The 17,463-nt window shown below is 40.2% G+C and overlaps 1 protein-coding gene across 1 annotated transcript; it reads right to left on the bottom strand.

The window, feature by feature from the left end:
• Positions 1-187: 187 nt before the first annotated feature.
• On the bottom strand, positions 188-16,776 carry LOC132157478 (GTP-binding protein 2-like). Its single transcript, XM_059566836.1, has 12 exons — positions 16,450-16,776; positions 15,223-15,249; positions 14,752-14,936; positions 13,603-13,711; positions 13,319-13,516; positions 12,471-12,645; positions 2,201-2,420; positions 1,989-2,124; positions 1,546-1,604; positions 1,098-1,269; positions 799-963; positions 188-456 (listed from the first exon to the last, which is right to left on the bottom strand). The coding sequence occupies exons 1-12, from the start codon at positions 16,585-16,587 to the stop codon at positions 268-270; spliced, it is 1,773 nt and encodes a 590-aa protein (XP_059422819.1). The 5' UTR covers positions 16,588-16,776; the 3' UTR covers positions 188-267.
• Between the last annotated feature and the right edge of the window lie 687 nt (positions 16,777-17,463).

The raw sequence follows: 17,463 nt of genomic DNA on the forward strand, positions 1-17,463 counted from the left end.
ATTTGACTCACGACTGTAGCTGCCACGAGATTTTTCATTGACATCGGTAATAAAAACGACAAAACTAGCTAAAGAAAAAACGGATGTCTTTAAACTTGATCTCTGTCCTTTGGTTAGTGAATAACTGTCATTATAAAGGCAGACAGTGTTATTCAGTGCTGTCTGAATGCTGAAAGCATAGATGATGTCTGGATGACTGTAAACCGAGTTAAAGGCACTACGAGTGGAGGTCTGTGCGACCAAGCTCCACTGAAGTGGCGGCCGTGTTCAAGCTTCACAGGACTGACTCTGGGGTGTTTTGGATGGGTGCTGTGATGCAGGCTGTAGTTTGGTGACCTGGCCGATGCCTTTGGTGACTCCCTCTCTGAAGAGCAGCTTGGCGCCCACCTTCAGATACTCAGGGTGTTTGATGAACCTGAAGCGCACCACGGCCTTCTCACCGGTGCGCAGCTCGTCCTGCAGAGACAGATGGGAGGATACAGACAGACTGATCTGGTTTCTTTCTGGGGGAGGGGTACTGATTTAATAAATGAAGAATATAATTACCAGCTATTGCACACATAAAACACAAAGCACTATTTCAGGCATATCTGTTCGAAGGCTTTGGGTCTAAAATACAAGAAACAGCCTACTACAGATACAGGACAAACCAACAACAGACAGCCAACGAGCTGTTTAGCTATCTACATAAGCTAGAAAGATACACAAACATCTAGTAATATAGACTTCCAGACCAACAGATGGACAGACACAGTTTATTCAGTCATCTATCAGTCAGACAAGATGGAGAAGACTCACCTTTCCCTGCAGAGCCTCGACTGTAGCCGTCTGTCTAACGTTGCCCACATGCACCGTCACCTGGAAGCCCTTGTGGAAAGTTTTGGCATGGAAGAGTAAAACGATCTCAGCCTCAAAGCGCCAGCAGATAGTGGGGTTCATCTCCGGGCTGACCATCACCATTCCCTGCCAGAAAACAACAGCTTTATATGCTTTACACAAGTCATTCTCTATGGACAATCAATGATTGTAGAATAACAGCTCACTGTTGAACCCAGTCCATTGGCCTCTACAGTCCAGACAGTGATAGACAAGCTCACCTTTCGTAAAAGTGAACGGTCGAAATCTCCCAGCGCCAGAGTGGCGGCCTGTCCAGCTCTCAGCACCCTGCACCCGGAGCGATTCCTCTGGATACTGCACACGGTCAGCTCACGAAACTCCCCGTCGTCTGTGGGTCCCACCACCAGCTGCTCGCCCTCGCGGCAGATCCCACTGCACACACAGAGTGGAACGCTACACATATCCTGTATGGCTCATGTGTACAGAGTTGTTTTAACCACTGCACGGGCCAAAGTCTTATCTTTCAAATTCAAGCAATAAATGTGATTTTGGCACTCTTTGATGTGGCGCGACCGAAACCATACCAAACAGTGATGTCAAACAGAGGTGTGTGCCAAACCATCATGTTTGTGTAGTGTCCCACCGCTATTAGACACTAATATCGTCTCACTGGACGCCAGAGACAAGAGGAAAGAGACGAGGACGCACCTGTAAAGAGTCCCACCAACTACTGTCCCCACATCTGGCACTGTGTAGATCTCGTCAACCTACAGGATCACGACACACACAAACTCATGAACGAGACGGACACTGAAAACACAATGTTTGTTTGTTTCTTTAGTCAAGAAGCTGGGATGATTTTACCCAATTTGGGTTGATAATCATTCATAATCAGTAACACAATATTGCTGGGTTAGAAACATGGAAATAATTCCAGCTATTATCTGAGACCTGAAAATACTTTGCACAGCATCATCAGAACATCATCAGAATCAGCCATTCAAGATTTCAAATACAAAACAAATAACTGGTCAAATCTGGTCTCAAATGTAAGTTCTTCAATATTCAATCAATGTTTAGAGAACTTTCAAAGAGCAGCTCTGTTGCTGGATATGGTTAATGAGGGCCGTGTGTGAAGTGTACAGCTGTACCTGAAACTCGGTGAGCTGCTGCATGAGCTCCTCCTGCTCTTTGCTGTTGCTGAGGGGAGGTAGAATATTAAAGAAGACCTTCAGCAGATCCAGACTCTCCCCTGATACACTGGACAGGGTGAAGATAGGGGTGATGCTGCAGGAGGACAAGGAAGACGACAGATTCAGAATCATGAAAACATCACGGCTGTGTCCTCTGTCTAACTCTGTACCTGGGTGACTGTGCAAACTTCTGGGCGGCTGTGACGGCGTCGTCTGTGGAGGACACCAGCATGGGCACTTTGTTGCAGCCCGGCTGCTTGAGGATGCGCTCCAGCTGTCGGACGGTGCGCTCCACGGTGCCTTTGGTGCACAGGTCCACCTTACTCACCACAATGAAGATGGGCACCTTCAGAGCCATGGCCAGACCCAGGTGCTCTCGGGTCGTCCCCGCTGAGAGAAGAGACAGAGTACACATCTTACATGGAGACATGAGGCAGAGCAATCATTTCAGTTGTAAACTCTGATCCGGTCAGTATTGCATCTTTAGAGACTGAAACACACTGGACACAAAAAAATTAAAAGGAACCAGTGAAAATGACCTTTCAGGAATCAAAACCAGGTTTGTGGCAGCACTTCTTTAAAGATATTGAGTTTTTGTTTGAGATATTAATAGCAAGCAAGCTAGAGAACCACAAACAGAACAGTGTAGTCCACTCGAAACGTCTGTGATTGCGAACTCTGAACGTCTGAATTACACTGCTGCAGAGAGGTTTCTCTGATTTACAAGATTTGTTGTTGTTGTTTTAGAATATGATTTCATGAAGTCAGAGAAAATCAGACAATATTTGATATTTTGAGTCAATTTTATAACATTGTTTTCAGTTGTGTCTCTTTCTGTTCAAGTTTGTTGTGTTCGGTGTGATCCTCAATCTATAAGTATATGATAACGGTTTACAAACTTGGCAAAAGTTTTAAAATCCAGGTATTAATGATCGCTAAATTCAGAGGAGTTTCCTGTAAGAACTTCAGTGGATCAACTTTATCTTTTTTTTTACTGTGGTTTGATAAATTAGATATTTCCCCAATCCTGAAAAGTAGGTAAACAGAATAAACCTGTTTTATCCAAACGGTATGAGCCTGACCCTTATTTTCTGTCAGCTGTTATGCTGGTGTCTGGGTGTAGGTGGTGGTTTGTACCTTTAAGTGGGGCTGCCAATAGCCATTAAAACCAAATCAAGTCCCAGGGAACACACATACTGTTAAAAAAAATATGTATAGCCTGAATGCACTGTAAGTCGCTTTGGATAAAAGCGTATGCTAAATGCATAAATGTTATATTTAATATATAAAAATAGCATATTTTCTTAAATGTGCACACATGCATGTGTTTGTATTTATACATAATAAATATACACAGTACACGCTCATATGTATTAACTTTATTTTGGATGCGATTAATCGTTTGACAGAACTAATTATTATTAATATTTTGGCAGTGCTGTATTCTAGTTCTGTTTTGCATGTACGTACCATGCACTATGTTCAGTTTAATGCACTATGTTCAGGTTGTTGGCGGCTGTACTGCGTTTGAGCTCCGTCACTATATTCTTTTCATTGACTATTTTTAACTCAAAAAACAATTGTATACATCATCGTTTCCGTTTATATAACGTGTGAATATATCCTCTATTGTATTCTACAACAAAAACAATCAGAGCGCCTCGCTATCACTAGTTTTATTTTGATCTCCCGGGTCCGCTATTAGCTTTTAACCCGTTAGCATCAGCGGCGTGGTTGCAGCTAACTGCGCTAACATTGCTAATACTCTATTCACACACATTACCACTGCTGTACTCACTGTTACTTGCTTTAATGGCGGATGAATGTCTCCACTCTGTGCAGATCGAGCTCGAGGCCGTGGGAAAGCAGATTCGCGACCTGGAGGTGAGGCAGGCCCAGCTGAGAGAGCGGAGAACCGCGCTGGAATCATCCCGGGCTGACGCTCACAAGTCCGGGGTAAGTATACAGCGTGCTGTTAACAGTCCCACCACGTCTACTCCGTGTGTTTCTCTGCACAGGCCCGGTGCAACCAGGACGCGATCTTCCCAGATGTCCTTCACTGCGACGCCGGGACACCACGGACCCTGGGTGCATCCACAGCGGAGGACGCGAGCCGGGTCCCGGGCGACGACTTCTCCCCCTCCTGCCTTCGACATCTCCATCCGGAACCGCTTCGCTCCCCTCCGCGAGACAGTACGCGACGCTGTGATCATCGGAGACTCCATCGTCCGACACGTAAGTGCTACGTTAGCCGAAGGTAAAGTGCACACTCATTGTTTGCCTGGTGCTCGTGTTCTCGATGTTTCTGCGCAGATACCCGCGATCCTGAAGGTCGACGAGAGCCCCAGAGCGGTCGTGCTTCACGCCGGGGTTAACGACACCACGCTGCGGCAGACGGAGACGCTGAAGAGGGACTTCAGCAGCCTGATCGAGACGGTTCGCAGCACGATGCCCGCGGCGACGATCATCGTGTCAGGACCACTGCCCACGTATCGACGAGGACACGAAAGGTTCAGTAGACTTTTTGCTTTAAATGAATGGTTGCTGTCATGGTGTAAAGAACAGAAACTGCTATTTGTTAATAACTGGAATCTTTTTTGGGAGCGTCCTAGGCTGTTTCGCGCTGATGGCTTGCACCCCAGCAGAGTCGGAGCTGAGCTGCTCTCTGACAACATCTCCAGGACACTTTGCTCCATGTGACTAGTAAGACAATTCTCAAATAACTATTATGATGAGTTTTGTTCCACCCGCTTAAATGATAAAAGTACTTGCGCTGTACAATCTATTAAGACTGTGTCTGTTCCCCGAATAGTGAGGTCAAAATATAATGTAGGATCTAGAAAAAATCTTATCGTAATTAAACCAGAAAAATGTAAAGTAAATGAACAAAAACAATTTTTAAAGTTTGGGCTCATAAATATTAGATCACTCACACCCAAAGCAGTTATTGTAAATGAAATGATCACAGAAAATAGTTTTGATGTACTCTGCTTGACTGAAACCTGGCTAAAACCAAATGATTATTTTGGTCTAAATGAGTCGACTCCACCAAACTACTGTTATAAGCATGAGCCCCGTCAGATTGGTCGTGGAGGAGGTGTTGCAACAATATATAGTGATATTCTCAATGTTACCCAGAAAACAGGATACAGGTTTAACTCTTTTGAAATACTTCTGCTAAATGTTACACTGTCAGACATGCAAAAGAAATCTAATGTATCTCTTGCTCTGGCTACTGTGTATAGACCACCAGGGCCGTATACAGAATTCCTAAAAGAATTTGCAGATTTCCTCTCAGACCTTCTAGTTACAGTTGATAAGGCGCTAATCATGGGAGATTTTAATATTCACGTTGATAATGCAAATGATACATTAGGACTTGCGTTTACTGACCTAATAAACTCCTTTGGAGTCAAGCAAAATGTCACCGGGCCCACTCATCGTTTTAATCATACACTAGATCTAATTATATCGCATGGAATCGATCTTACTGCTATAGATATTGTACCCCAATGTGATGATATTACAGACCATTTCCTTGTATCGTGCATGCTGCGTATAACTGATATTAACTATATGTCTCAGCGTTACCGTCTGGGCAGAACTATTGTTCCAGCCACCAAAGACAGATTCGCAAATAACCTGCCTGATCTATCTCAACTGCTATTTGTACCCAAAAATACACATGAATTAGACGAAATTACTGACAACATGGGCACTATTTTCTCTAATACATTAGAAGCTGTTGCCCCCATCAAATTGAAAAAGGTTAGAGAAAAACTTACTGTGCCATGGTATAACAGTAATACTCACTCTCTCAAGAAAGTAACTCGTAGTCTTGAACGCAAATGGAGAAAAACTAACTTGGAAGTTTTTAAAATTGCATGGAAACACAGTATGTCCAGCTATAGACAGGCTCTAAAAACTGCTAGGGCAGAGCATATACACAAACTCATTGAAAATAACCAAAACAATCCAAGGTTTTTATTTAGCACAGTGGCTAAATTAACAAATTACCAGACGCCACCTGATTCAAATATTCCACCAACGTTAAATAGTAATGACTTTATGAATTTCTTCACTGATAAAATAGATAACATTAGAAATACAATAGCGAATGTAGATTCTACAGCGTCTAACACTTCAGTTTCATCCATCGCACCCAAAGATAAACTGCAGTGCTTTACAAATATAGGACAGGAAGAGCTAAATAAACTTATCACTGTATCTAAACCAACAACATGTTTATTAGATCCTGTACCCACTAAATTACTAAAAGAGCTGTTACCTGTAGCCGAAGAACCGCTTCTCAATATCATTAACTCGTCGTTATCTTTAGGTCACGTCCCAAAACCATTCAAGCTGGCGGTTATCAAGCCTCTTATTAAGAAACCAAAACTAGATCCTAGTGTACTGGCAAATTATAGGCCTATTTCAAATCTTCCATTTATGTCTAAAATTTTAGAAAAAGTTGTGTCTGCTCAATTGAGCACCTTCCTGCATAAAAATGATCTGTATGAAGAATTTCAGTCAGGTTTTAGGCCCCACCATAGCACAGAAACTGCACTTGTTAAAATTGTACAAATGACCTGCTTCTTGCGTCAGATCAAGGCTGCATCTCATTTCTAGTCTTACTTGATCTTAGTGCTGCGTTCGACACCATAGATCATGACATACTCATAGATCGATTACAAAACTATACAGGTATTCAAGGGCAGGCTCTAAGATGGTTTAGATCCTACCTGTCCGATCGCTACCATTTTGTTTACTTAAATGGGGTGTCATCTCATTTATCATCAGTAAAATATGGAGTGCCACAAGGATCCGTCCTAGGTCCCCTTCTATTTTCAATATACATGTTGCCCCTTGGTAATATTATTAGAAAATACGGAATAAGCTTCCACTGTTATGCTGATGATACTCAGCTATATATCTCAACGAGACCAGATGAAACTTCCCAATTATCTAAGCTAACAGAGTGTGTTAAAAATGTAAAAGATTGGATGACAAATAATTTTCTCCAATTAAATTCGGATAAGACAGAGATATTAATTATTGGACCAAAAAACACCACACAGAATCTTGTAGATTACAATCTGCAACTAGACAGATGTACTGTTACTTCCTCTACAGTCAGAAATCTGGGTGTTATATTAGACAGCAATTTGTCTTTTGAAAATCATATTTCCAATGTTACAAAAACTGCATTCTTCCATCTTAGAAACATTGCCAAGCTACGAAACATGTTATCTGTTTCTGATGCAGAAAAGCTAGTTCATGCATTCATGACCTCTAGACTGGACTATTGTAATGCACTTCTAGGTGGTTGTCCTGCTTCGTCAATAAACAAGCTACAGGTAGTCCAAAATGCAGCAGCTAGAGTCCTTACCAGGTCAAGAAAATATGATCATATTACCCCAATTTTACAGTCTCTGCACTGGCTACCTATTAAGTTCCGTATCTGTTACAAATTATCATTACTTACCTATAAGGCCCTAAATGGTTTAGCTCCTGCTTACCTAACTAGCCTTCTACCACGCTACAACCCATCACGCACCCTAAGGTCACAAAACGCTGGACTTTTGGTAGTTCCTAGGATAGCAAAGTCCACTAAAGGAGGTAGAGCTTTTTCACATTTGGCTCCCAAACTCTGGAATAGCCTTCCTGATAATGTTCGGGGTTCAGACACACTCTCTCTGTTTAAATCTAGATTAAAAACGCATCTCTTTCGCCAAGCATTCGAATAATGTATCTCTTAAATTGTGAGTGTAGTTGCATCTGCATTTTTATTCTTTAGCTTGGGTTAAACTAATTTTACTTTGTTGGATCAGCAGCTATGCTAATGATGTCTCTATCTTGTTTCTATGTTTTGCCACGGGATGTAACTAGGATTTACACAAGCTCCAGTCTGGATCCAGAACACCTGAGAAGAGATGATGCTGACCCTCAGAGGACCCCAGATGATCCTAACCTTGAATCAACAAACAGAACTAACAATTATTGCTACATGTGTGACTGCATCATATAATTACTATTAATTAATAATATTGATAGTTAATCATCTAGCTGACTACGTCTTGTATTATTATTATTATTTTTATTTTTCTAAAATCCTGTCAAACGTGCACAAACTACTAGCTACTACTAAATATTGTAGAAACATAATTTTCTGTAAAGTTGCTTTGTAACGATTTGTATTGTAAAAAGCGCTATACAAATAAACTTGAATTGAAAAACTTGAATTGAATTGAATTAATGAACTGAATCCACTGACTCCAGTTGAATAACAACACTCTCTCACTACAGCTGCTACTTTGTCTCTGCCTCATCTTAGAAGCTTACAATCTGTATTGTATTAAGCGCTATAGAAATAATTCTATTGCAATTACCTTACTAGATAACATCTGTATTACTCTGAAACTACTCCTAGATGCCGTCTATTACACAGTACTTTAAAATCAAATGCAACCAACATTTTAATTGTGTTTAGAGTCAGTATTTCAGAATTGACACCTTTACAAAGACATAACATCTGAGCGTAATTAATCATGCTTCGCTGAGCCAGGGATCCCAGCGATACACTCAAGTGAAAGTGAAACACTCATATGTGAGATAAGGATTAGGTCCAGTGTTCAGTAACAGAGTGTGTGTGTTTGATCAGCCTGACTGACACAACAGCATCAGCTCAGTCAGCGCTGTTAGTCTCTAATGGGACTCAGTCAGTGAGGAGTGTTTATGTTTGCTGGGGTTTCTTCCAGCTGATGGCCTCGGCCGGCAAAACCCTTATCAGAATGTGACTTATGTAGGCGTGTGATAAGCCTTAGCAAGTCATCTGTCATGTGTCACTGACATGCCTTCCTCAAACTCCCAGCTGATTCACAGAGACCAGAGCATGTCCAGCTGCCTGTGTGGCAGAGCAGTAAAATCTGTCCAAAGTCCAGCCGTCTTCTGAGGTTAATGATTGGAGAGCTGGACATGCCTGTGTTTGCCTGGATTTGCTTATGGAAAGTCAAACTCAGAGAGGCGCAGTAGACACTGTACACCGCCGCCTCCGTCTGCTCTTGCATAATTTAAGCGCGCTGGAGTCATGTTGCAGACAGGGCATCATGTTCTCCTTCAAAGATGTGCATGAAGGTCTAATGCCTGTGAAGTGTGGCGTTGCACACAGAGGACAAAAACATTCAGCCTCGACTCTTTATTGTTGCATGTGTTCAAATTTGCGAAGAGTACCAAATTGAATGCAAAATTTGAATTTATGAATTTATAACGGTATTTACAGTACAGCAAAATCCATATCAAGGATTTTTTTCACACCGGTATAGTGCATAGTGTGCAGATCGATCGACGTATAACTTCAAAGTACTGCGAGAGATTAGAAGCATGCAGAGCCATCTGCTCTCTGTAGCTCTCGCGATGCTTTGATATCAAACAATGATTGAAGTGCGGCGCTGCTTCAAGTCACTTTGGTAAGCACACTTACTCCAGTCTATGAGTGTGTGATTTCTCTCTTTCCCTCTGCCCTGAACCTCTTTTGGCTTACAGACATTAAAAATTGATCTATACATAGAGAGTGAAATGTGTACTTTCAAATGAACCAATTTAAATGGAAGACAAATATTCTCAGATTATGTAATCCAAGTGAAATGCATCCACTACTGCAGAGAGGACGAGTCAGTGTCGCCGAGTTCATCTCTTAAACCGAAACCAAAAACACTAGTTTATAAGTGAATCATTACAATGTTAATGCAGCCTCGTTAATGTCTTTCCCTGACACATTCATAATCATAGTTTCTGCTGGAGCGCTGTGGCAAGTGTTATGAGTGTGCCTAAGCACTTATTAGGCTTTGTAGGCAATTAAAGGCTCATTATAATCATTTAAATAGATTATTAAATCAACATGTGATTAGTCGACTAATGCTTCAAATGATCGACTACTAGTCGACCAGAAAAATATTTAGTCGAGGACAGACCTATTTTTTTCACGATTATTTAACACGATCATGAGGGGGCCATATGAGCAAAACTTTATATGAGTGATTTATTTAAAGATAGTGATACATATCAAATATATATTTCCTGTGATTTAAGGTTGCTACAATCATTATATCAGCACTGTTTCTTCACTGGTTTGCACTCTATCTACTATGTGCTGCTTTACTTATCTTTCTTTTTACATGACTTATTTGTATAGTTGTACTTTCTATTTTATTATCTGTATATAATGTTATCTGTATGCACCAAGGGTCTGATAGTAACACAATTTCAATTCTCTGTATGTATGTACTGTACATGTGGAAGAACTGACAATAAAGCAGACTTTACTTGCTATGACATCTACATTGTAGAGACCAGAGGAATTTCAAACAAACAAAAAGTCCTCAAAGTATTGAAAATAATTAAACTGTCAGTAATAAAAAAGCAAAGGAAAAAATACAATAGAATAAATACATACAAATTAAACAAACTGTGCTTTAGTGGGGGGTTTTTTATGCAAGTCTCAAGCATTATGATTATTTCATTTATTCACTATACCAATTATTATTAATGTGTCATTTCAGTTTAAGTTTGTCATTACTTTTTTATTTATTGCAGTTTATATGAAAAGGTTCATGTAAATGAATAATCAAATGTAAAATAAAATATAGCCCGCTGTCACTTAAAGAGCAGCACGAATCCAAATTACTGTTACATGCATATTTTCATTCTCAACTAGTGGTGGGCGATACTGCAAAATTTGGTATCAATCCGATACCAAATACATGTAGGGTCAGTATCGCCGATACTGATTTCAATACGATACTTTTTACTTAAAAATAAATAATAATAATAATATTTGTGTAGGGGAATGCAGTAGGTCTATGTCATTATTTCTGAGGTGGATGAATGATCAATTATTTAGGCAATATTTTTTATAAATGTATTGAAGTCCACAAACTTATTAGTTATTAGGCACTGTAGAATGAATTCTTTACAGCCTTTTAAAATAAAATAAAAACAATAAAAGAATAAAAAAATCTCTCCCTTTTTTCTGGTTTATAAAAGCAAATGAAATAAAGTGCACACAATTATTACTGAAGAACAAACAAAGCACAAATATACCTGTGCAATTACATTCCCTGAGCCCCCCTTCTGGACTTCAATGTGCTATCAGCATCGCTCACTCTGTTCGCTGCTCATCGGCGCGTTGTGTCCGTGAGTCACGTGACGACACAACAACGAATCGCAGCAGAAGGGGGAGGAGTAGCAAAGTGGGCCAGGACGTGAAAGCAGCGTTTGTTCAGGATTGTAGAGGTAGAAGACACGAGCAAAGTATAATGAACGTAGATGTATTTAAATTAAAATATCGATTCAATTACAATTGTATCGATCCGATACTAATACCAGTGTTGGCATCGATACTATCGATATTTAGATCGATCCGCCCACCCCTATTCTCAATTCTTTACATTCATAACATGACTGACGAATGTATGTATACATGAATAATCACCAAGCGCAGCATTTTGACACATTTTTGCGTGTATTTGACTGTTAAGGCATGCACCTTGAGCTAAAAGATGACTTTAAATGTCCGTGTTCTGTTCATCTCTGAGCGCTTATGATTTTACTGATTTGCACGGAAAATCGGGCTTTTATAGAGGAACGAAAGCGCAGCGCTGCAAAAGGGGGCGGAATGAGGCACAATAATCGTTTTATTTCGATTATTGGACTTTCATGATCGTTGGAGGCCAAAATAGAATCGTTTTTTTCGATTAATTGCACAGCCCTAGTACACAATCTACTGATTCACGAGCTAGGGAGCTGATCGAGACTTGCTCTCTCTCTCTCTGTGTGTGTGTGTTTACGAGTGATGTGTGTGCGTTTGTGTGCATCAATTAAAGCAGTGCATTCATACAGAACGGTGATTAAACTGACTTCAAACTACATACAGTGCAATAAACAGTTTTACTGCATGATACCTGCCAGCCAATCAGAATCCAGTATTCAGACAGCGTATGGGATGTGTAATTAACCTACAAATGGCCTGCTTACAGCCGTCTCTTCATATTAAACCAGGACAGGAGTAAATTACAGGCTGCAGATGGGCGGCCCTGTGGTTTGCAGTCACAACTAGACTGCCACGTCTCTAGTTTCCCTAAAGTTTCATTCAAGACTCACTGTGGTCCAGGACCAGAGCAGCCCTGAGGTATTTTGGGGTATGGAAGACCGAAGGAATGGGGGCAACACTTAAGAGTGACGCTCTGCATTACATAAGATCATATGCTAGGATTACTGAGTATCCAGGAGAACAGCTGATTTGACAAAACAGGATTGACGTGTCAAAACATCATGAGGTCTATTTGTGACCTGACATTTATCAGACTGCCACTATCTGAGATAAACAGGCTCAAGCAAACAGCAGCCTACTGGCACAACGTCAGTCGTGCTGGAAGATCTTACCGATGCCGGTGTTGGCGCTGACCACGAGCATGGCAAAGTCTGGACAGTAGCTGGTTAAGCCAAAGATGGTGGTCTTGAGATACTTGTGGTGTCCTGCCAGGTCTATGAAGGTGATCATTTTAGAGGCACTCTCGCAGATTTCCTCCGCCGTTCGGGACTCACTGTAGTTCACCACCTAGATGAGAACAGACAGATGCATAACATACACATGCAACGTTCACATTTAATGTGGATGAGAATCTACAGCTGCATGAAATGGTTACAAATTTTTACATTATTATTAATATTATTGCAATTTCACATTAGCACAAATTAAAAGCAGGTCAACTCACATGGTTTGCCCACAAATTTAGTAAACGACTGCATGGAAGAAAACACACTGCCTGTATTACATTTAGTTTAGTTTATATTCCAGCTTATATTGTATTTTAATTTCATGAGCTCTTTTTCCTAATGTAGAGAGAGTGTGTGTGTGTGTGTGCATGGTTGACAGGCAAAATAAGTAAGCCAATGTGCAATACATGTTTTATGAAAATAACTCCAAATGGGGATTTAAGCTCTTGACATCTGGCAACCGCAACCATGTATCCATCATACACCTTTGGGGTGAAGTTAGTGGGCAGTAATTAGTGAAAGGATACTCAAAAATACAAATCGGGACACGTCCCAAACTTGTCCAGGCAAGTAAGAACTTGTTATAAACGGGGTTAGGCGCATTTTGAGCTTAGTTTGTTTACAGCAGCCAGGCAACAATGAAACTTGACATCTTATTGTAGAAATGAACACGTGTGATCACAGGAAAGCCCCCTCTTCAGTCCGTCTGAGGCACACAGCTGGTCAGCTCTCACCTCTCCTCTGCTGTCAAAGCCCAGGATCTCGATGCTGATGCTGGAGGTGCGTCCGGTCTGGATCTCATGAAGGTGTCTGAAGAGGTTGAGTCGCGCTCTTCCTCTCCCGTTGTCCAGCTCTCCTTGTGTGAGCACACCAAGCAGAGTGGACTTCCCTGAGTCCACGTTACCCAGCACTGCTACCCGCAGGTCCAGGAACTGCAGACGCGTCACATAACACCATTAACACACACCAGAGAGCATCCGACACATCAGATGAACATGACACAAACACCAGAGATTACCTGCTGATCATCTGGCACTTTCCTGATGAGCACCTCAGCGATCTTGTGAGGCTCGTCCGACTCGTAATCCACCTCCCGCTCTCTGAGAACTGTGATGTCTGCACCCACCCTAAACACACACACACACACACACACACACACACAGCGGCTGTCACCCTCACCGAACCAGTCACAAACACAGCAGCCTTCTCACCACAAGCACCACACTTCAGAAGCGTGCTAATGACTGAAATGACACTCTTTAAAGGAATAGACTTCAGTGAAAACTGAACTGCAATTAAATTAAACATTAAATGCATGTAAAATCCAATTAGATGAACTTCAGAGTGCTTTTTGACACACTTAAGTACATCTTTTATGTAATTTCATATTATATTTGAAATATGGTTAAAGTACTGCTGAAAGTACTAACAGGCATTTATGATAAACTATAATATCTCTTAATATCTTTTCACTGAAACATGCATTATCATGTATTTAACACATTTGTAATTACACAATTATTTGCAATTTAGTACAGTTCAAATATATTAATTTCAATGAAAAATAACACACTATGGTTAAAATTAATATAAAGTACTTAACATGAGTTTTTACATTATTCAACACTTCTTTAAAGCACAACAAAAGATTATTAAAACAAAAGACTTTATACATATATATATATATATATATATATATATAAACATGTTTGTGCACTTTTTAAATATGTATTTATATATATATATATATATATATAAACATGTTTGTGCACTTTTTAAATATGTATTAAGTGCATTAAGACAGTAATGAAGTGAACTTTTATTTATTAAAATTATCTGCAGAAGTGTTTTTTTATACTTTTTAAATGTAACTACAAGTGCACAATCAATAGAATTAAGTGCACTACTTTTTTGAGGTCACATTTCAATCTCTTTGGATTTGTATATATATGCATATGTATGAGATTTATATGCATCACAATTAATACTACTAAGATGGACACACATTTTATGACTGCATGAGAACGTTCTCTTGTAACTGTTTTGAGGCCAGTATGCATGCTCCTGTGATATCTGATTTGATAACTATGAGACCAGATGAGTTTGTCAGGTTAATATTAGCTCGCAGAATGAGTGTGAGCTGAGGCCGGTGTGTGTGTGTGTGTACCTCTCAGCCATCCTGCGCAGTGTTTGGAGCGAGGCCTTCATGTCCTCCTCTGTCAGGCCCACCAGCAGCCCGTTGTCCTCCACCCCGATCTGATACACGGCCTCGCCGCGGCCCTCCTGCAGACGCCACTTCATCTGTGTGGCCAGGTGCTCGAAGCGGTACTGCGTGGGGTCCACCAGCTTCAGCTAAACACACACCACACACACAACTATTACACCGCCAGTGCTGTAATGATGGGAGTGTCAGCACGGTTTTTTGCTGGCAGCAGCTGTAGTGTATAAAAAGCTCTAATCTTCTGCTGCATGCATTAACACTGGAGACACTTAGACTGCTAGCTACTTACAGTGCATTATGGGTAACCTATGCATCAATAAAAAGCAATGCAAAATATTCTATTCTTTCAACAAACATTCATGTCCAAATCTGAGGCGCTCGGTGATATATTTGGTGAACATCTGTGCAGGTGTTTACCTTGTACTCAATGTTTCCCTCTTCAGCCTGAAACAAAAGACAGGACAGGGTTAATGCTGAACCGAGCTCAAAGTCACACAGGTCAGGATTCAACACACAAAGAAGAGAAAGAGCTGCGCTGACGCCGCTAACAAAGTCAACACATTCGTTGGCTCATTCAGAATAGACTCTTACTATACACGTCTTACTACTCTAACCGTCGTTTGAGATCAGACACACTGCGTTAAATCACATTTGAAAAGCACAGGCAAAATGACCAAGGAAAACAAACAAAAGCGTGGTGTTGAACATAGCCCTAGTCATGATTCATTTGTTTTGATTCAAATACTAAAGATCGAGATCAACAAGTTTAGCTACTGAGTCCAGTGTAGAAGAAACATGACTGAATCAGCATTCATCAGTCCACAAACACAATAATGATTCATCACACTCCTCTCTCATCTCTGATCGCTGGAGGGACACGTCTTGTTCCTTCTTTCTATTGAAACTCCTTTATAGCCAGCCAAACAAAACTAGTCAAAACCATGAATTCTCTCAAAACTGATATCTGCTATAATCCAATTCAAGCAGTTTCATAAACTCAAATTAATGGACAGGTTATTAGATATATATTTCCTTTAAAATGTATGTGCCACAACAACATAAAAATTATATTACATATATTTTTAAAATTACAAAATATTTTAAAAGACACAAAGTTCTACTGTAAATACAGGCTATGTTTTATAAGTTAAATAACATGACTTTGTATGAGGTGCATTTCCAACATTTGTGTGTTACATTACTTTATATTTATATATTTTGTGCTATCAAAGATGCATTATGCTGCCGTTTCGGTTATTCAGTTCATGTATATTATAATGTTTACAGGGTAGAAATGCGCTCAGCTATTTTTGAGTTGCTAGAGAGGCTACTTTTAACATGTTCCAGCTGTCTTATTATTAGCACATTTACAGTAATAACCCGAACACATATCTTCAAACCTCCAAGAGGTTCCTACATTGGCATTATACAATGTAATGACGGTTTACTTACAGTTTGTTATCAACATTTCATCACACAATGCTTAAACACCATCACTGTATTTACAGTCACAAGCCCTGACATATACAGAATATATAACCGTGTCAGAAGGAAATTAAATAAAGAAGTTAATAAACGCGGTAAACGGAAGCAGAGAGGCGACGGCTTGCTGTAAAACAGACAGATGTGTTTGAGCAAACTCACCTCTGGAGGTAGATAAGGCGGATTATTGCTTGCTTTCAGATATCGTGCTGAGCGGTTTTTGCACTTTTTGCTGCCGCTTTTGGCGGTTTTTCTGCCGGAGGCTCCGTTGTTCGCCGCGGTCCCAAAGAGCGAATCCATCCCTGCCCAAACCCTTAAATAACGACGACATGCGACGAAAAACCACCGCGTCTGACTACGCCATCCAGCCCGCCGCTTCACACAGAATATAAACACAAAGAGAGCGAGCGAGGCATCATAAATGGCTCGAACCGGCGGGCTCAACCCCCACGACACAACAACAACACAACTTCCGCTCCAAGTTTGCGGAAGTGCGTCATGCAAACTTTATACGCATTACGTCAGGCGAAAGAGAACGAAATATATTTTCTTGCTTGTACTGTATTGTATAATGTTACTGCTCTTCGAGACGTTGTCATAAGGGGCGAATAGAATAGAATAGAATAGAATAGAATAGAATAGAATAGAATAGAATAGAATATATCCCGTGAGAACACCAGAAGTGGATCCACAACATTCTCATAAAATAAGACGCAAGTGTTGTTATAACTTGAGTGACTGATGAATATTCATCATTTCGGTATGCTCAGTATGCTGCAATCACCACATAACCTTGCATCAATAGCCTGCATTGTGTCACACAACAAAAAGTGAAAAAAAAAGTATTGCACTGCTTTTACATCATTTTTTTCCTTTTCTTTTTCTTTTTCTTTTTTTAACTAGATCAATAAAGTAGCCTACACTGAGAAAAAAACTCATTTCAGCATATTTAGAAATGGCCTGTTTACTAATTCATGCTGACATTTCACCTGGTATTTAGAACACTTTTGATGTAAATTGATCTAATTTTCTGATATTTAAAAAAGATGAACTGTCTTTATATTAAATTAAAAATCTAAAGTTTGTATATTTGTTTATTTCAAACTATAGGGTAGAATAATTAACTTAGATCTGATGTATATATATATATATATATATATATATATATATATATAT

Source organism: Carassius carassius, chromosome 14 (genome assembly GCF_963082965.1).
Source record: "Carassius carassius chromosome 14, fCarCar2.1, whole genome shotgun sequence".
NCBI lineage: Eukaryota > Metazoa > Chordata > Actinopteri > Cypriniformes > Cyprinidae > Carassius > Carassius carassius.